Source organism: Bacillus rossius, chromosome 3 (assembly GCF_032445375.1).
Source record: "Bacillus rossius redtenbacheri isolate Brsri chromosome 3, Brsri_v3, whole genome shotgun sequence".
Lineage (NCBI taxonomy): Eukaryota > Metazoa > Arthropoda > Insecta > Phasmatodea > Bacillidae > Bacillus > Bacillus rossius.
The window spans coordinates 65,661,426-65,683,885 of NC_086332.1; the positions used below are offsets into that span (position 1 = coordinate 65,661,426).

General features: G+C 33.7%; 1 protein-coding gene across 3 annotated transcripts in view; it reads right to left on the minus strand.

Moving 5' to 3' along the window:
* Window positions 1–22,154, minus strand: part of LOC134530827 (MICAL-like protein 1) — a 71,277-nt gene extending 49,123 nt beyond the window's left edge. Inside the window, exons 1-5 of one of the 3 annotated variants that reach the window (XM_063366073.1) lie at window positions 21,987–22,148; window positions 18,474–18,609; window positions 15,358–15,516; window positions 8,886–9,076; window positions 3,427–3,518 (exon numbers count right to left, since the gene is read on the minus strand). In XM_063366073.1, the coding sequence (XP_063222143.1) occupies window positions 3,427–3,518; window positions 8,886–9,076; window positions 15,358–15,509 (435 nt within the window). In that variant the 5' untranslated portion in view covers window positions 15,510–15,516; window positions 18,474–18,609; window positions 21,987–22,148. Of the gene's footprint in view, window positions 1–3,426; window positions 3,519–5,433; window positions 8,834–8,885; window positions 9,077–15,357; window positions 15,517–18,473; window positions 18,610–21,986 lie in introns of those variants that run through there. The other 2 variants (XM_063366072.1, XM_063366074.1) reach the window with 2 other exon arrangements.
* Between the last annotated feature and the right edge of the window lie 306 nt (window positions 22,155–22,460).

The following is a 22,460-nucleotide window of genomic DNA, read 5'->3' on the forward strand; positions in this document are numbered from 1 at the left end:
CACCACGTTAAAATTACATTTTAAACAATATTCTATATTCGTGATTATCTTATTATTTGATTCAAATAAAAAAAAAACAGTATTCGCAACGGGTATGTGTAATACCTATTATGTGGGTGAGTGAGAGCTGAGAGGCTTGTACAAGTTAGCTTACCTTTGCCTTTTGATGATTCCATTGCCCTACACCACTCATCGAAGAAAAAAGTCAAGTCTACAAGTAGCCGTGAACAAGGTATAACTGTGCCATTCTTTTCCCCCCAAACCCTCACTGAATTGAATAATTCCACACTGCAAACTACTACATACAGTGAGAAGTCTTTCAACCAGCACATTTGAGACAACAGCTAGGCTGGATTATCTAATCCAAACATAGTTTTAACTGGAATACCAAAGAAAAATTAATATGCAGTACAGTGGTATTTAAAACAAGTTGTAATAAGCTGTTCTCTATAAAGAATCATTACAGATTATCATTACAGTCTAAAATGTATAATATCTTGTTAAATCCAAGATTCAGATTTCTTCATAGAAAAATCATGACCGACATCTACCCGTAAATTTGAAGTGAAATCCACTATAAAACAGGAAACACAGTACAAGGTTCATACCCTCTCTTGCAATCAAAAATTAAGTGCTTTTTAAGCACCTGTACCACCATCATGAGGTAGAAAACTATTTGTGAAATCACAACATCCCTCAAGAAAAAAAAACAATGTTAAACAGTTAGTGCAAAAATAATAATTTCCTTGGTTAGTTCCATTCTTTCAGTTACGTCCCTATTGTTCATATTATCTCTGGAACACACATCTAACCCAAGCCTAGTATCTATCTGAAATTTGAAGCCTTGACATTGGATTTGATCACATTTACATTAACTTTATAAGTTCAAAGAAAGCCAGTAATAAACATATTTTCAATTTAATGGTAAAATAAAAAATAAAAATTAAATTAACTTTTTTTTATTTATAAAATCTACCAAATGGCTTGAAATTTGCTAATTGTACTACACATAAACAAAGTGTTGTTTTCTGCCAAGTCAAAAACAAAAGAACATTAAAATTCCTGCTTTTATCCATTACTCGCAAGCTATCAGTTTTATTAATGAGTTTTTAAAGATTCTTGGTGAATATTAAGGACTTTTAAGGACCCTTATTCAATAAAAACCAATTAAGCACTTATTAATGATATTAAGGTGTATGCAACCTTACTGTACTTAAATCAAGACAGATAGTAAAAATTAGGGATGGGCCGGTCGAATCCTCGAATCTTCCAATCCCACCGAATCTCTAGTATTCAAAAGATTTGAAATTCGAGGGAAAAGATTCAGGATTCGAGGAAAAATATTGATGTAAATGTAGTACTTTAAAAACTTAAATGCTTACAATTTACTTGGCCTGTTCACGTTTTCCTTGGAACACATTCTATTGAGGTACAGTAGAACCTCGTTAATACGTGATGGTCGGGACCGAGATAATCACGGATTACTGAATTTCACGGACTAGCGATTAAAAGCCCGGAAGGTCTTGTCAAGCTTCTCAGACACCGGCGTGCAGCTGAGTTAAGGCCGTTCACGGTAATGGCCGGCTGTCTTCGAATTAGTGTCTCGGCTTAAAAAAATACAGCACTGCCTAGCCATTAGTTCACGGTGATTTACAACAGCCAAAGAGAGAAAGATAAGATCGTGCTGACCTTTCACCCTCCCCCCTCCCACTCGTACAGCCGAATGCCAGCCAGACACGTCACTCGCCAGGCGCCTGCCGTGCGTGCGTTGGCGGGTGGAAACAAAGGGATACGGGAAGCAGAAGTCAGGACATCCCCCTCAAGTTTAAAGAGTGACAAATGTGACAGCTGAAAGGGGGGCGACACAAAGGGTCGGTACAAACAGCGTTGCAGAGTTTGGCGGCCCACACGATGGCTTGTAGTGTTTGCCGGCCGGCCCGCGTGACGTTAATTTTAAGCGCTGACAATTTTTACTTCTCTTTTTTTTCTTCTCTTTTAAATCGTCCCGGATTATCCGATTCCCGAATTAGCGCATCACGGATTAACGAGGTTCTACTGTATTGTACTTTTAATTCATTATTATATAAAAAAAAACATGAAGCATGTAACTTACTGATTTGGGAAACTTACTTTATATTCATGAACATGGATGCATTTGTATTTGTATTTGTACACATGTATTTTAATTGCAATTCAATTTTAAATATTCTGATACACGTTCTAATTATGTATTTTTTTAGGACCAAGTTTGGTTTGTGTAGACTACCAACGTTAAAATATGTATTAGCTGAGAATTCCATGATGGCCAACCAATGAATTTGTTAGCCAATCATTTTGAGCAACATAAAAAATAACTAATATTAACATTAAAAATTTTAATGGGTAAACTAGAGAAAACACCCCGTCACTTTTAACTTCGGGCATATTAATCACTATGCTTTAGTGAGGCTTAATTTTAAGACGCACGACAATATTTCTTATGGCCTAAAACCATTGAAGACAAGATGGCGCCTTCCAGTTTCCATTAAATATTTCAGGAAAGCGTTTACCTTCATTTGGGACTTTAAACAAATGTCAAGTTGGTAACTACAAAATATTGTTCCGTCGGATGTTGAATTTCGTTTTCCGATTTCCGTGGATACATGAATCACTGTACTCACAGATAATGCCTGAATGCCTTAAATCCACCATGTCGGATTCTACAGCAATTGATCAAGTGACCAGATCATTACGTGATCCTACAGTTAACCCAGAAATAAACATTCTCGAATACTGGAAAACTCAGTCTGCGTGTTCACCCAGGCTATATAAACTGTCCAAAAAATATTTGTGTTCACCACCTGCGACAGTGTTCTCTGAAAGTTTGTTCAGCACTGCAGGAAACATATGTGACCAAAAACGGAATCGTCTTGATCCAGACCGTGTCAAAATCCTTGTTTTTTTTAAATAAAAATCTAAAGGGTTAAATAATTCTGCATAATGTTTAATTTTTTCTCTTAACTTATAAATTATTTTATAATTAACCCTTGAGAACTGGATTCAGATTCGAGGGGTGGATTCGAGGTACTGTTTGGGATTCGGATTCGAGAAAAATGGGATTCGAACCATCATTAGTAAAAATAAAACTCCGAGCGAACTTAAAACACTGACAGCATTGTAATGCGACCTAGCGGCCAGAGTTAATCAGAATTCACTCGAAAAAATCTGAATGCAAGAGATACGATTGACATCGGATTTCATTACATGCCAAACTATTGAATGCTGGATTAAAGACCTTTCAATGTATGACATTCTGTTCTAATACTGTATGCATGCACATTCACGCATCCTTTTGATAATCTTAAGACTCATCATCTAAAATATTTACATAGAACACTCACAAAGGCAAAAGCCAGCAAAATTCTAGCAAACACAAGCATTCCTTACCTTGGTAGGAGGACTCTCGCTGACAGGCGACACTATACTCCGGTCTGCAAGTGTTGCAGGCCGTTTGGGAACAGTCCGCGAGGGAGATGAGTCTGGGGAAATGCAAACAGACCCACGCTACCTTCACTACTTTGCATTTTACAGCACAAATGCTAAATCACAAATGCTGCATCACTAAAATGAATCATTAAAATGTATGCATTAAAAATATAGATCACGATCACATAAAGTAGATTTTTCAAACTCTTATACATACTTTATTCATCATTAAAACTTTAAATACTAAGGGATACTCTACATACAAGGAGAAAATGTAAAACACATCCATAAAACATCACAACGAAAAGTTTAAAAAATAATGCCTAAACAGTTCTCAATTATTTTGACTATTTCATTCAATAAGTATTTTGCTTTCTCTCTCATGTATAAAATATATACTTATATGTAAAAACAATAAACACTCAGCCATTCTTGGTTACAAAATCTACAAACTACGACTAGATGCAAAATGCATTTAAAAATTTATGACTTTTTAATGAATTAAACTGTCAAAATTAGTAATCTTACGAAATTGAAAACCAGTTTTAAACCACACAGGAATGATTCTAACTGTGCATCACGCAATTTTTTTTTGTTTAGGACACATAAAAGTGACAATAATAATATTTATTTTGATTTTCAGGTCTACTAGACTCACAATTTTAATATGCCTTTACCAAAAAAATAAATAAAGAAATTCATATGTTTCAGTAGGGTAAACACACAATAATGGCAATAACACATTTTCAATAGGTATATTGGTAAATATAAATCAACTATACAAAAACCACCACATAATCACCCCTTTGCTAAATGTAGGACAGTTGAGTAATTGTGACAAGGTTCTGAGAACTTAGGTAATCAGTGGCCATGTGTGGTAGTACATCACACACACTTTGCATGACAAGAAGTCATTAGTGGTGCCCACTCCAGTATGTGCTATAATTCATGGGCAATTAGAACAGATTCTCGAAAAATATAGCTTTTAAAGCCTTCCTGTGTTCAGACATCAGATGCAAAACCCTATCTAGAACTTTTTTTAACAATATTATTTTAACTTATCAATTTGTATTTTTTCCTAAATCAGTCTGGATCTTTTATTAATATAAAGCTAAACACAAAAAAAAAATAAACACAATTATTACCAGGGCACTTGAACTTACACAACCACTGTCTGAATTGGTTTCAAGTTGGGTTTTAGCCATGTCAAGTTTGAATAAATTATCTAAAATGAAACGTGTGAGATAATTTCTTCAAACTTGACAGCTAAAGTAATCCAGCTAAGCCCACTGCCTTTAAAATTATCTAAAACATTACTTCTGCAGCTCCATGGGATAAAATTAGATTTGTTGAAGTAAAAACTTAAGAAAACTTTCTGCAATTCCAAATGATTACATTGAAAATTTTTTTTTAGGTAGTTATATTAATTTTTTAATGAACATCTGATTATGATAAAAACATATCAGTCTTAATAGAGCAACATGTGTGTTCAAAAAAAACCTATATAATTTTAAAATAAAATAATACAGTACCCTCAGCACATCACGTAAAAATATTTAAATTTGAATGTTATAAATTAATTCTAATATCTGATTTTAATTAAAATATTAATTTTTAGTACCTAAATAATTGTCTAAATATCTGAAAATATTGTAAAACATAAACCTGAACAAATTAACAATAAACATTAGAAAACTGACAACATGGAGCAGACTGTACCAATATTTATTATGCACACAAAACTCTCTTCATACTGGTGTAAAGGGCATAACTGAAAAACTGACATTTCTGGATCTTTGCTAATATCTATTCATAGGGACATAGTAGTCACATATACTTATACAGTAACATACTTTATATCGCTAAAACTATAGTGTCACCGTCTCTTAAATAATAATTTAAAAAAAAAGAAATCTAGGTCCCCGGTACCCTCCCTCTTAACTTCTCAAGACTGTCAAGGAGACCCACCAACCAAGTGTTCAGCGAGACAGAAGGTTCGTTGCCTTGACGGCGGCGGCGTTACACAAGCGACCCACTTCCCATGGCCGGCTGGGCGACTACCCAGCGACACTTTCTCTCCCGCAGTGGCCTGCCGCTGGTCAGACAGGAAGCCAGGCAGGAAGCTCCTGCCTCCTTCCCACACGCCCACATCCATTTCCTGTCCCCGGTGCTTCCGCTCGACAGAGCGCTGCTATCCACAATGCACTACACCTCCCTCTATTGTGTCATGTTGTTACACTGCTCTCCTCAGCATTTGCTCATTCATTTATTTCAGCAATCAATTTTTGTTGGTGCCATTCAAGAGGATTATGCAATTTTATTAATTTACTATCATGCTTCAGTCTTTTCTTTCATGTAACTCCCACAACAATGAGAGATCTGAAAATTTAATATATATTTTTTTTAATTCTTGACCCTTTTTTACAGAATTTTCAATGTATCTCCTCTGGCTCTTCCGGGACCTTCATTTTCTCTAACATGTAAATTCAACAAATTATCTTTACTCACCCATTCCACATGATTTATGCTGCTTCTAATGTTGTAATTAGGACATAAACTGAAAATCATTTTTAAAAAGCTAATTCCCGTTTACAAAATAATCATCTCTTAACCTCTGTTTTCATACTTCTCATAAATTAAATTAAATTATCCAGACATAAATATCACAAATATTCATTCTTGATTTTTATTTTAGGGTCAGTTTTACCACATGCTCAATGTTTCCCTGTTGGAATACCAAAAAAGTGAAACTCCTTGATGCAGCTGTTGCACACCTTAACTCCAGCAATTAAGAATACCATGAGAAAGAAAACCTGTTGCTCGAGTTTACCAGTGGGTTCCACTACACTTAAGAGCCCCGCCTACCTGGACACACATACTGTGTGCAGAACTTCAGCAAGAAACCACGCAATTTGAAATATGCTCTAGAAAAAGCATTTAGGAACATGCTGAGGGTGGATAAGAAGTTCTGTTTCTGGAGGTTGTTCCTAAAATCTGTTTTTTTTTTACAAGTGAATAATGGCTAAGATAAAGTGTTTTGAGAATAATTCTTGGATATGAAATGTCCGGTACAGATTCTTGAAAGCACTCGAGGGCTTTGCAATAAAACTTTATATTCCCTTCTCTGCCATGTAATATTATGGTTACCACTCAAATCTCATAGTTGTCCTATGCATGACGAGAAGACAGCACATAATTTCAGAGCCTTGTGCTTATAGATGATAATTAGCTGGCAAAACCAGCGGGGCATCACTCTTATCATCCCACCTCACTAACACAGATACAACCTCGACTAGGCAGGTCCCCTAAGAACTCATGGGTCATATTTTTCTCATTATTCCCTGCAATATCCAGAAATCAGCAAGGCACTCATGGAAGCCAAGCCCCTCTCATAAAATACCTACTGTTTTTTGCTGCACACTTCTCAATCACCTTCAAATGTTGGTTTCAAGGTCTTTTACATACTTATTAAGTGCATCTCCAGCTTATGGATATATATTGTAAATCTCTTTAAATTTTCTTTAAAATAAATTACAATTAAAGAGTAAAAACACTCAGGGCAGTAGACAGTGCATTTCTTTGATCCACACTAATTTTTTTACTACTCTTACTTAAACTCACATTGTTTGTTGTGCATTAAGCATCTCAGTAAATTTAAAAAAAATTTTTTAAAAAAAGTAAATAAGACTTACAAATCAGCATTCAAATTTCAAGTACTATCAGCAAAGAAACCTTTGACATGGAAGCATCTGCGAGGCTATTACCAACATTTTTTTAAATGGCAGCATTGCCAAACATATTACAATACTAACTCAAAATTGTATAGATTTGGAAGCCTAAGTATGTGTACAAAAACCAATCTTACATTCTTGGAATGTCCTCATTTTCCAACATAAAAAACCCACAATAACTATAACAAGTTTAAGGACCATCAAAATTAACTTTAATGTAAAGATAACCCCTTTTACTTACCTGAATTATATAGAGAATATTTTAAAACAAATATTACATTACATTCCAAAAATTAAAAAAACAAGCAGCTGAAATTAAGTTTCAGAAAGTTACGATGTGGTAACAAAAACCTAAGATTAAATAGAAAGTACAGAATAAATCCAATGCCAAGGAGAGAAAGGAGAAAGCTAAAATGGCAAATCTCAAAAAAACATGGATATGATAATGACACCAAACTTAATAAAAAATTTGAATACATATTGAAAGGTAACTACTGAGCAAAATACTTTTAGAAATACATCTTAAGATGGTTTAAAAATAAGCAATAAAAAAATTTAAATCATTGGGAGATGTCTATGTATGTACACCATTGGCTAAATTAGTAAGGTTTACACCCTCCAATCTAGACAAATGTTGGTGTGGTAACAAACAGTTGAGCAGCCACCTGACAGTCTGTGTAACATTCACCCAATCAGTCTCCTTAAAAAAATGTGGAAACAACCCTCTTCTTTTCAGCACAGATTAAAGATTTCAATTCTACTCAATCGCAATAAGGAATAATAATAGGCACTAATTAAATTCTCTGCTTACATGACACAAATGCAAACATGCATCCACAGACAAACATTCACCTAAAACACTCTGACTTAATGTGAATAGGACCCTTCCATTTACGATTTGTACATATTTCGTCATAACGTTGTTCTACAGTCAATTTTTAAAAAGCAGCTGGTGTTTCAAACATCTGTCATATTTAGCTGCCGTAGTCAGTCTTGTCAAATCTAAAATCCTAATCAAAAGTAGGTAATTGACTATTTTTATATTTATTTTTACAAGAGTAATAATGGTTGTTACTGGATCAGTATTAATAAAACCTATTATAAGAAATCACATTTGTCATGATCATTTTGCTTTTTTTTAATACATGGTGTCAGATACTTTCGAGAAACAATTTCGGGACTTTGTAAGGAGAGTTAATAAATTTTCTTGTATCTATTTTTATATCACGTGGTCATATGTTTAAATATAATTATCAAAATAAAACATTATACAAAACAAATCTTCTATTTACGGAAACAAGCTAATTTTTACACTAAATAACTAAATTTTTTCAGTAATTTCCTCATGATTTTGGTAGGCAGTCTCCAACTATTTGTTATAGTGTTCAACTATACAATGAAGCAAGGCCTAAGGTGTCAAAAAACAAAACGTTATTTAGCAAAGGGCAACTGGAAATTAAAATTTCATGACATCCAGCACAGTTACTATTCCGGGACTTTTTCGTGACTTCCGTGACCAGACCTTCAGTTTTGTTACTTTTTCATGCCTTTTATAGCCTGTACAATTATCTGTAAAATAATTTACGAAATGATACAAAAATAGCCAAGATGGAGAGGATCTCTCTAACTTTACTGGTACTCTAGCCCAAAAATTCAAACTTCACATTCACGCTGGCAGGTCAAGGGTACCTCGGTGGCTGCCGACAAACGCCCTGTAGAACTGCGACATGTACGTGAGGATGGACAGCCGGTCTGGGACGGCATACTCCACCATGTCCTCTGCGTCGAGCAGAGCCGGGATGCCGAGGTACTGCTCCGCCACCCGGAATGCCAGCTCATTGTTGCCGAACACATCATCCTTGTTCAGGCTCTCAAAGTCTCTGCAACAGGGTGATCAATAACACATTGCTGTCACTGCACGTTGTGAAACACCAGTTTGACAAGAAGGCTACGCTTGTGGAAGTTTGAATAGACTTTGAACACAAATATTAAAAAAATCCTGAAATACGAACATCGGATTCATATAGAAAAGGTGATATTTTTTATACAATAGTTTAAATGTCTGTTTTGACTCTCAAACGTGATTTTGTAGATGGCAACAGTTATTTATCACAATTGTTACAAATATCTCTAAAAAAAATATGTTTAAATTTTTTGACTTTTTTTGCGGAGGTAGTAAATGCTAATTGTTAACTTGCTTTTTCAAATTATAAAAAAATTTCATAGTACAGACTGTCCTACAGTCTGAACTTTAGTCATTGCATAGTTCACTGCAGGGCATGTAGAAATAAAGTAAAGTTAGTAACAAGCCCAGTAATAGATTAAAATTGTGTATGAACACATTTTTATCATCCAACCTAAATGTTGATAGGTATGAGAGGTCTTATACAGAAACTCACTAAACTTTCAATACAACTTATTTTTTTTATATTTTGAATTGTATTTTAAATACAATTTAATATAAATAATATATCATTCATTTTGATATTTCAGTGTTTGAATATTGCTCAGACGTATCAACAAGGTGGACCTGCAGCTCAGTCGCTTAAACAAAGAGCCTGTGATCAAATAATACAAAAAGGTCTATATGGTGGATTGTGCTAGTACTGGAGCTTATGCCAACAATTCTCCAGTTCAAACCAATAGCTATCAATTCTTCCTCCCTTATGATGCCCGACGTGTCTAACGGTTCGAGCATGTTTATGGCTGTACAAACAGTGTGAGCTGTCAAAATAGTGTGCTTAGCCCATAATAATACCATAATAAAGTTTTTGACACACAGGATTTTTTTTCCCACTATAAATATAATAATAATGATGATGATAATAATACACAAGTATGATCAACAAATTTAACTGGTGCCAGATGGGAAGTAAGATTGAAATTTGTTTGTGTGTTTCGTAATGTAATACTTTGCCTGAGTTGCAGGTTATCTTTTCTTATCAACTGAGCAAATTATTCTATTTAAGAATAAATCAGTGTTAATGTTAATTTTATTTTGCTAGTGTGGACTCTCTTGTACTAACAATCACTAGGTCTGGGTGGAAGACTCTCGTATCTGATATGAGATTCTATTTGCATGTCTGAAACAAAATTGCTTAAAAAGGTATTAATCCTGCTTTAGAAGAAAAAGCAGAAGAAAGAAACTTGAATAGTACCCAAAAACCTCACTTATGTAAGTGCATAGTCTCATTTTAATATTGAAGGCCTAATTCTGTAAGGCCATACTATTGCTTTAACTGTACAACATAATAAGGGTGTCTATGAATAACTGGAGAAACAATATCAGAAATTTTTCAGGACTTTCAAATAAAATTTTCTTACATCCCAGGACACAGGGTCAAATTATATATGAGAAAAACTATACATAATGTGAAAAAAAAAAAAATTTGAAATTTTTTATATGTGGACACCCTCTTAGCTGGCCTCCACTTTGACCAGCCGCCACAAGTTTAGGTTGATGATGATTCACAAACCTGTCTCAACCTATGTCTTCTGCTAGCCTGTTCAGTTGATCTGCTGATTTACTGTGGTGTTCAACAGGTAGAAGGTAGCTAGTTAAATGAAAGTCCACTGCATTAGAAAGCCAAGACCTTTCCAAAGATAATTTTTACATGATTTAAGTGGACAATCACCAACTGTTTATATTTAATGTACGACTATAAACTGAAGTGAAGTGTCAAAAATAAAATGCAAGTTAATAAAAGGTTGTTAGAAATAAAAGTGTTGTGACTTCCAGGCACTTTTTTGACACCTTTGTGACCAGTCCTTCATTTCAGTTACTTTCATGACCTGTGCTGTCAAAAGCTGTATGTCCTGTTTCAGGTCATTATTTTATATTTATATTAAACATGGTTAAACCTTTCAAATTTTTGAGAACTTTCACAAAATGAATATATATATATATATATATATATATATATATATATATATATATATATATATATATATATAGATAGATAGAGAGAGAGAGAGAGAGAGAGAGAGAGAGAGAATATGTTTTGCATAATTAGCTGGCACAGTTGCATTTTTAATGTTTTCTTGCAGTATGGATAAGGGGAATGAAATGGAATATAAAACTGGAATGTTTTAGGTTTAAAAAAATTTTACTGGCTACTATGTGACATGGTTTAATTTCTTTCCGAAAATTTGTTCCGAGGCTTTTAAAATCATCAAAATTTTTACTATTATAAACGACTAGAAAAAAATTTAAAAAAAAACCACCCCTGAAAGAACTTTAAACCATACCACGAAGTAGCAACTGGTATTGCCTTTAAACCTGAAAATTTTCAATTATTTAATCAAATTGGTTCTCATCCATACTGTCCAAAAAAGTTAAAAATTCAACTTTGCCAACTAATCACTGTATATATTTTTTTTCTTTTTGCTGAAGTTCAGCCACTCAAAAGTCTACAAGTTTAACTGTGTTAAACATACATATAAAATAATGACCTGGAACAGGGTATACACCCTTAAGCCAGTAACTTTGTAACTTACCAGAAATTAACAAGCATGCTTTACCTCTACACTAAAATATAATCTGTAATACAACCTGGCTTGACAGATGCAGACAAGAAGAACGTGAACATGCACTCTGCACACTTCAAGACACGTGTCGTGGCAAGTGTACGGACAAGTGAGAAAGGCAAGGTCACGTTGGGCTGCCGGCAACAAACGCAAGACACGAACAAGCGTCAAGTGATGCGAAGACAAGTGGATGATGCCCTGCCTTTCACTTTGTGAAGGCTGAGAGCACAGGTCGCTAGGGGTCAGTAATAACCATGTTCACGTTATATCAAACCACCTTGCGTAAGCACCCAAGACAGTATCTGCAGATAAAAACTATGCACTGGCCTGAAGCAAAAAAAAAAAAACCTACAAAGATGTAGGCTTGGTAATAATGAAAAAAAAAAAAAAAAAAAAATTGAAGAAAAAATCAAAGAAAACAACAGCTGTAAAAAAAATTGTTACAATGATAATAATCAGGAGAAAAATATTTGAATGAAAAAAAAAACATTAGAATACAAAATATATTCATCAAAAACGAAAATGGTGAAAAATATGAATAGCTGTAAAAAGAAGAAAAATAAATGAAAGCTCAGTAAAAAAGCATACAGGGAAAAAATAATAAAATTAATGTAAACCAAAAAGGAGGAAATGTGAAGCATATTTCTTAAATCTTGTGACAATGTTTTCATGGCAAGTACAAGGTCAATGGCCAAACATCGCTGTGGTCTCCTCAAGGCACTCCCAAGTTTGGAACTGACGAGCTGGAGTGACCTCTCTGGCCACTGGGAGAAAAAAAGCTCAAGGTGAGCCACCACATGGCCCGAGCTGCGTTCCCAGCACGACCAGTCTTACACAACACAGGAATAAAAAAAAACTATTGAGACTGCATGATTCATCTGGCGTTACCTTTCACTTCCAGCCACCGCCCGAGACTCCCAGCTAGCCGGGGCATCCACACGTTGGCCAGCAACGAGCAATGGTTACATCACTTCAGAAATAACGGCAGTGCGGGCTAACTTATGGGCACGCTCATCAGTAGTTACATTTATGGATACAATAAAACATGGGTAAAACAAACACAATTAAGATTACTTTAGTCCATCCATTAAATGGAATGGTCCATGGTCTGCAAACTACTCAATATTTAAAAACTCCATATATTAAAAAATTTATATAGGTTTGCAAAGTACTCAATATTTAAAAACTAAAACAAGTATTAGAATTAATATTTATTTTATGTAAGTTTAGGTTTACCTTCTTATTACATGAGTTAGATGAGCAAGATTAATCATACAAAAGCATCCGTTCCAGTAACAAATTAATAAAACACCTTGATTCCGCAAGTGGACGTCTAAATCTGTAATAACTATGGAAAACCTAAATGCTTAGCAGTGCTGAAAACACTTTTGAAACCATAGGTTATCCATCAAAGAGGAAAGACTAATTTGAAGTTAATCCAAGATCATTATCCTGCAAGTTAAATATTTCTTCCAATTTAATTAACACAAGCCTATCTACAAAACATGTCATTTCCAACCCCAAAGAAGATAAATAGGTATGCAGGAACTTCTATGATATTAAGTTAATTGAAAAATACTGTTTATAATACAAATACTTACTGTAAGTAAATTTTCTTGGGATTGATAAATGTAATTGTAAATTTTTGAATTACTATTTGAACTCATAAAAAAAGATCACATACTTGTACCATATTATTTTAGCTGGTAACTATGCATGTGTTTGTAGTATTATTAGTATTTATCGTACATATTTTATGTAGTACTATATTTAACTTGAACAAAGTCCCATACCATATATACTTATAACAAATCTGTAATTAAATCATGTCTCTATATTGATTTTTTTTTTTTAATGTAGATTTAGTGATAAGAGGTGCTACAGTGGCCAAAACCAAAATTTTTAACATTTTTGTCTGTCCGTTTGTCTGTCAACATGTTAAATCATAATGCTAAAACTGTTCAAATGGATTTTGATAAAATTAAGAACCCAGGCAGCACATGTACATTAATATATATATATATATACTAATAAGAGGTTTTATAACAAGATATATCTCCAAATCAAATTAAGCTGGAGGTATGATATGGGTAGAAGTAATTAAAATATTATGTATAATAAATACCAGATCCATTTTACCATTTTCTGAAATTTCACAACATATGGGAAGAAAAAGGGTGAAGGTGGTTTTATAATAAATATATCCCTCAAACTAATCAAGTGAGAAGCAAAATATTAGGTATGAATAATAATAATTTATCTTTTTCTGGATATTCCGAATGAAAATGGGGTAGGTTTGGGTTTAAAAAGAATATTTAATGTCATTGAATATAATAAAGAGAAAGGTATGAAACTGATCTTGAATGACAGATATAAAAAGTTAGATATTTTGTCAAACTTTTTTTTTTCCAATTTGGCTTTAAAGAGGTTAAAAGGGGGTAAAGTTATAATAATAATAATATAAATAATAATAATAATAATATAATATTCCTAAGCTAATAAAACAGGAGGCAAGATATAAGATATTAATACTAAACACAAAAATATAACCAAACTTTTTTTTACGACTATCTGAAATTCCATTTGTAAGGGAATGAAAAATGGGATTAGTTTTGGTTTAATAGCAAAAAAAAATCATTATTTCCAAGTAAAAATTTGTACATGGGATATAGCTAACAAATATGCAAAACCTACCAAATCCATTTTTAACACCATTTCAAAACTTGCAAAGCTTCTTGTCAAGGGTAGACAGACAATAGCATGGCTTAAAGTAAACACACATTAGGTTTATAAAAACTCATATACAATGTATTTCTGATGGCTCCCAAACTTTTCTCTACATATTAATGCATACAATTTCCACACAACTGCACGTGATCCAGAAGTTGGGACTTTATTGAGATCTGAGTGAAGATTGCAAAATATGCATCCTGCTCAAAACCCACCACATTCTAATGATCCCAGCAACTGTGGACAACAAAACTGCGTTGAAAGCATACCATGGCTACCATGCCATGACTACAAATTCTTTGCCTCACAGCTATTCAATGATAATTTACTAGCCTTAAAGAGATTTTGTGTAATTCAGTGTATCATCCAAAAATCTGTTTTAACCGTTAACATTTGCAAAAAAAAATTTGTAGAGGGGGATAACATGAGAGGGGTGAAAATGTGAAGTGCAGCCATATATAATATATATAAACACAAAAATTAAATAATGGTGAAAACGTACTCTATTATATGTGCTTTATGTTTCTTGAAATTATCACCATTATGTATCAGATCGGATTGGGAGCCACATTTTCTTTGTACAAAACGTAGACGTCTGCAATTATCTCAAGCTGGTTTGGCCGTCTGGAGATCGCAACAACCTCCGGTGCTCAAGGGACAAAAGGGAATAAAGGGGACAGGGAATGAATCAAGGCGCAATGCTTCATCAACAGCGAGTTCGTTAAAGACAATGAGGGGTGATGAGATGAATAGTTTTGATGGATGTACCCCAAAAAAATCCACTAGCTCACTGCAACGTCAGCCACATTACCCACCTTGGAAAAATTTGGGTTCAAACCCACCGGGTCTTGGTGCTAGGTAGGAGGAGGGGAGGAGGGGGCAACACACAGCTATAGAAACTCACATGAGGTCTGGCCGGAAGTGGTGGATGAGGGCACAGAAGGCCAGCCCGTCCCTCCAGGATGTGGTCATGTTGTCGACCTTAACCCCCGGGTAGCCGCTCGTGACCCGCTTGCACCAAGCCTCCAGCCCCTTCATACCGCGCTTCTCCCCCATCTCCGATCTGCAACCCAAATTTTCAGCTCACAGTTCCAGTCTCCGTTCCAAACAATATTCAACTGTGTTAGTTAAAATCTCCAGTCTTAAAATAGGACATAAAAAATGGTTACATTTCTTGGGAACCACATATGGACACCAAAAGTTTATTTATAACCACATAAAAATGCATGTTTCCATTCAGATACTAAGCTTAACAAAGGGAATTGCACACTGAAAAATATAAAAATTATTATTTTGTTAACTTGTAACTATGTGTTTGTATGTTAATACAAAATTTATATTATAAATTTAGATTAATGAAAAAAATTTATAAACTATACTAACCCACTAAATGCCATCAAAAACTATCAATGTATTAATATAATGGTAAGTTTGTAGGTACTGAAACATTGTTTCAGTAAGTTTCAGTACAAATATTGAGTGTCAACTAAAAAAAATACAAACAAATTTAGCAGATACAAAATAAAAGAAACCAAACTATTTCCCTAGATCACTGTTGTGAAATATTGTGCATGCTTTGAAATAATTTTTGTTCCATTACCAAAAAAATCTGCCTATCTGTAAGATATCAGAATTTTTTTATTTCAGTTTTGAATTTCCTATCTCAAATAATGATTCTGCAGTAAAACAAAACTTTTTATCTTAGATAATCACAACCAAAAACCTTATGAACATACCTACATATTATATTTCTTTCTAGGTCAGCACTAAATTTCGAAAGCATATAATTATGACCCTGCTGAATAATATACACCCATTGAAAAAATATACTCATCTAGTATCAACAAAAAAAAAAGCAGATATTTAATGTTCAAATAACTAAATTTATCATTTTTAAGGATTATAATATTGTATACAAGTTTTTTAATTGGTAACTAATGTCAATAACAAACAGATTTTAAATAAGGCAAGTTAGCAGTCCAATCACAAGAGGTTTTAAGACGCATGATGTGCATGATATTTCCCACTACTACTTACCTACACTAACTTCTGCAGCAATTGATTGAAAACATATTATTTTATAAGAATTAGAAACACTAGCTTCAAAACAAAATCAATGTCTGTAGACACCACTCACTGCAAGTTCTCCGTCAACTTGGAAGAAGGCAAGATACCTACACCGTTTATAACCAGGACTAGCCAAGGCTGAATACCATATGTGACCACTTACACTTCTCCGGTAGTAACCTTGATCCACCAGTTCTATACGGAAAAATATCAACTTCTGACCAACAACAGTAACACTGCAACATTTTAACTGCTTCACCTCCCTCACAGGTTCGCAGGAAATGAGCAATGTGTGTGTTCTCTGTGAAAGAGCTTGATTTAACATATCTTCTTGGACATAACACCATTGCTGGTTTATGCTGATTATCAGACAAAAAAACTCAGGAATGGACAACATTTGTCATAGAAAGTGTCTGTCTGTGCTGTCTTCGTTTTGTCTGATGCAGATTATCGGTTTAGTTTCATTACTGGTTTCATCTGTTTTGTCCAAAGTTGTTGATTATTTTTCAGCATTTAAAGTTTTTGTTGCAACTATCTCATTGTCTGCCTACTGTGCTGTCATTTTTATGACTAAATTCCTTTCATGGAATTCTCTGATTTGTCTACACATTTAACATTTGAAATCAGCTGATAGTGGCTTTCTCTCCAAGTGTTTGTGAAACAGGGTTTGTCCGTAAAGTAATGAGACTGGCCGCTCCAAGGAGCTCCAGTCGCCCCGAAAGCAGACCCCGGCAGGGGGATTAGTGGTGGAGGGTTTAAACTAAGCACCGGACCTGGTCGCAGTCACGTCCAAACTCTGACACAGTGGGGATCACGAGTTCAAGAATGGACAGGAGACAGTTGAAGACACGAGCGATCTGGGCACCCTTCATCGAGTGGTTACGATGAAAATGTGGCCAAGGTAAAAAAATCTCCTGGATGCTGATCATCATTTGAGTGTAAGATTAATCGCTGAAGACCTAAACATGTGCAAAACAACAGTTCACAAAATAATTTCTAAAAATTTGAACATGCAGAAGGTTTGTGCAAAATTGGTGCAAAAAGTGTTGGGTCATGAACAAAAATTTCGAGTTGATGTTTCTCTAAAATGTTGGAGCAGTCTACACAAATCACCCATTGATGTTCACAATACCTTATCTTCTCTAAGATGTAGCAAAACACATCCGGATGATTCACACAACTTCTTCTACTGGAACTCATTTTTTATCAACTTTGATCTATCCTGCATGGCTAAAACTCACAAACTGACCTCAAATTTAGTTGAAGCATTGAAATGAAGGATGGGATTCCCATCCTGGGGTATCCCAGTGACAAAGTGGGGATTCCCAGCCCGGGGTATCCCTGTTACGAAGTGGCTTGAATCAAGCAGGCGGTTTTACTTTTTTTTCACACTTATCTCAAACAGTTGAGCTGATAGAAAAAAAATTTCATATTTAGATTTAGCACACCGAATATAGCTAAAATCAGTTCCAAAATCCTGGGCACCAAAATTGTTTTTTTCTTGTTGGTCTGAGTAATACATAAAAGATAAGTTGATAAGTATTAACATTTTCAGAAATATTCTTTTTCTATTTTTTTTTTCTTTTATGAGTGTGTTTTAGCATATATATATGGGAGATTGTAAGAAATGTGAATAGTTCAGTTATGTTAGGTCGGTGGCATTTAAAATACTTTAAAGTCTTGGAAATGTATGAATTCCTGCAAAAAGTCATTTTTTTCATAATGGATTCCAGAAAACTTGGGTGGTTGTGAAGGGCCTTGAGTTAGAGAAATAGTGGTTTAGCAAGTTAAAAAAAAAAAAAAAATTGAAAAATAATTTGAACACTCTAATATTATTTTTACAGTAAATCTTTAGTTGCTGTTTCTCCATTAAAAAATTAAAAATGTAGTATTTACCCTAAAAACACAATTTAATAATTCCTAATAGATTCATAGAAAAACATTGATACTTACGTATTAACGCCACCGCACCAGATGTTGCGCTAATGTGCCAAAAAAGAGTAATCTTGTTGTTCGCACGCGCACGCAGTTATCTTTTGGATTCCTTGTTGCCTTGTTGTTTGCTGATTTTTGACGCCATTTTTTAGTGCTGCGAAAATGTGTATTTGGGATTTGCCAAAAACAGAACAAGATGCAATTTTAATTTTTTCAGGAGCGAAATATATTACCAAAAAAAACTAAATGTACCAATACCCATGACATGAAACTTTTTTTTGGTAAACATAAGTTTTAGAAATGTAATTTAAGACAGTGTGATCAGCGTAGGACTTAAAAGACAACTGGTTTGAGGGAAGCAGAATTTTGTTCTGTTCAGCTTTGAGAATCATATACTGCTGGTGCGAGGAGTTGACGTCGATTAAATTTTGTGAAAAGCAACTAGATTTATCGGATAAAACTGTTATAGATTGGAACAATTACATGCGTGAATTATGTGTCTTGGATATGGAGAATAAACCAAACAAGAAGGTAGGTGGACCAAATTGAATTGTGGAAATTGATGAAAGGGTAAATATGTAGTTGGGCTGTATTTGCGAAAAAAAAATTTAAAATTCCAAAAACTTTTATTATATGCTCTTTAACTTCCTCTTTTTATTAAACCTGGCGGAGATAAGAAATTACAAATACTTTAGGAGATATTGAATTTTTTAATTTTCATAGTTGGGCGATTTTTGTTAAAAAAAATTTCAAAATTCCGAAAATACTTTTATTCTATGCTCTTTAACTTCCTCTTTTCATTAAACCCGGCGGAGATAAGAAATTCCAAATACTTAAGAGATATCGAATTTTTTAATTTCCATCACAATACCTGTGCATTCATGCGGCACGTACCATTGTTTCTTGTTTACTAGTTTGAATGGTTTTTTTTTTCCGCGACATAAGTAAACCACATCATTTTCTACTAATGGCAAAGGAATCGTACCCGCCTTTAACATAGGTGAGTATATAACGTTTCAATTTTTAATGTTTTATTTGTTATTTGGATATTGTTGCGCAAGTAATAAGTAAAAAAAAAAAATTATGTGAGTTCCTACTGTTCATCCTTTGTCCCGGTTTGTTTGGTCAGGTCAGTTACATTATATATACTTTAAAACTAAACAAACATTAAAATGAATTCACATTATTTTTAATGTCCGATTAGTTTGAAAGTATTTATAATGTAACTGACCTGACCTAATTGACCATTTTAATTAATTAGGCATTTACGAACCCACTGCAAAATAAAAAAATTTCAACGGTCGAATGATTGCACAGGTCTTTTATTGCAAAATAAGAACGGCGATATTTCCTAAAGTATTTGTAATTTCTTATCTCCGCCGGGTTTAATGAAAAGAGGAAGTTAAAGAGCATAGAATAAAAGTATTTTCGGATTTTTAACATTTTTTTTCGCAAATACCGCCCAACTACATATTTACCGATAAAAGTTTGTTTACTAAACGTAAAAATAATTGTGGTCAAGTATTACCCGAACAGTGGGTGTTTGGTGGTATATGTAGAGAAACAAAAGATTTGTTTGTTGTCACTGTTGTTAATAGAACTGGCTCTACCCTTCTTGATAAAATTATTGAAAACATTGCAAATGGTAGCACAATTTATTCTGACAGTTGGAAAGGTTACCAAACAAATAGAATAGAAATATAAGGATTCCTACATGCTAAAGTTAATCATAAATCCAATTTTATTGATCTTGATACAGGAGTTCATACATAAACAGTTGAGAGAATGTGGGGCAGTGCTAAATGGAGGAACAAGAGACATCATTTGAAATATTATTTATCAGAGTTCATATGGCGACAGCATCAGGTGAAAGAAAATGGAAACTGTTTTTAATCTACGTTAAACTCTATATCAGCCCATTTTCCACCAAAATCTGATTGACTACTTTGTTTATAAATAAAGTGTTTTGAATATTGAAAGTGTTTTGATTTTAAATAAAGTGTTTTATTTTATGATTTGTCACAAAAATTTCAGGTGTAGATTGGCAGCACTTAAAAACCTCCAAATCTGTAGCTGCGGTGGTGTTAATACGTAAGTACAAAACATTTATATATTAATATATCATTACAAATGTTCACTTAAAAAATCATGTTTTCAGTTCTACCTACCTTTGTGGTGGTTATTTTGAGACTTGAGCCAAGTTACTTACACAAAGGCTTGAGTAATTACTGTGCTTGTGCTTGCTAACAGCTTGCCTCATCAATGACAAGGACCTTAAAATATGTCCCTTATACTGATGGCATAATACTGTACATTTTGATCCTGTGGTATATCATGCTTTCTGTTTAAATTTAGTAGTAGTTGTTGAAAGATCCTACTCATAAAAACTTGTGATATAACAATGAATAATCATACATACATTGAATACAAAATATATTTTCCTTTTTATTCAATTATAGATCATAATTCATTGTTGTGTCACAATTTTTTGTTAAGTGCAGGATCATTCAACATACTAAATTAGAACAGGCATCATGTACCACAGGATCAATATTTACAAGATCACGCCATCAGGATCAAAGGATAAAATTTAATATGTGATTTGGAACCATTATTTTAACTTAGTTTACCCCACAAAACCATTTTAATCACTGGTTATGAATTACAAGTATAAATGTAGCTAACTTAACCTAACCAACCATTCTTAATAATTTAAAGTATTTTTAATGTAGCAAACCAACCCTTCACACGATTTAAAAGTATATCTAATATAGGTAACCTAACCTAACCAATACATTCACACATTCTTTCCAAGTACTTTAAATGTCACCAAACCTAACCAATCATCCACGCTATTATAAAGTATTTTTTAATGTACCTAAACTAACATAACCAATCCATAAGATTACTGCTAACCTACTAGAAATATTACAACTCTTAGGTACTTAATGATTGGAAAATATTTATGTATCTACCCCCCCACCCCCTTTTTTTCCAACATAGTATTTCAGTATCCAGTAGGAATTTGATATGGGAGAAACTGAAGAAACACAATTAAAGATCAAGCATTTATGTAGAAATTTTTTCCACACAAAACTGCAATTTTACACATTTACCACATAAAGCTTCCCATGAGCACCACTTACATAAGTCGTCGTCAACGTTTTGGTTAACTCACTTTACTGAGAATGTTTTCAATACCAGCTTTTACTTATATTCAAAAACGTAACGAAATACACTGTTTTTCGAATTTGTATACTATAAACATGATACTGATGACCGTTCTAATTCCACCGCAATTTACATTCCTTAAAATGAAAGCCAAACATGGTTTCAAAACTTATAATCTTCTGGAATCAAACCATACTGTCGTAAATAAAAAAATAAATAAACAATGGTCTACCCATGGACTGTGTTATTTCAGCAATCCACCTGCTTGCTACCTGACAGGTCAAAGCGAACGATTCAAAGATAGGTCACGAATACATCATATAAACTTGAATACATAATGCTTTAAAACATATTTCTTACCTTAAAACATTTGCTTACGACCTATTAGGCATACCAAATAAAGCTAACTTCTTCACTTTGAATTCCTAAAGCCGACAAACAAATATAATATTACACCACGTACATTATCACTCATCAACACTTATTTACGCACAATTCGTGGCTCGCTACTAGCATCCGTTACTCCTGTGAAACTGTTTTTTTTCTTCTTTAAAGTACACTGTTGCCATCTATAATGTTTAAGATAAACCATTAGCGTATTAGTTCCACGTAAATTCAAGAGATCACGCTACAAGTATCGCCATAGAGTAAATATTGATAAAGAAAGCAAAATTAATATATGATTTTAAAATTATTTTGTCATATAATTTTGCCCCAAAAAAATTAAAAAGTAAAGTCCATGACATGGAGAGATTAGAGACTCTCTAATCTCTGATGACATGTAACAGTCTCGTCTATCTGGTCTATCAATGCTAATGGTACAATTTAGAATAT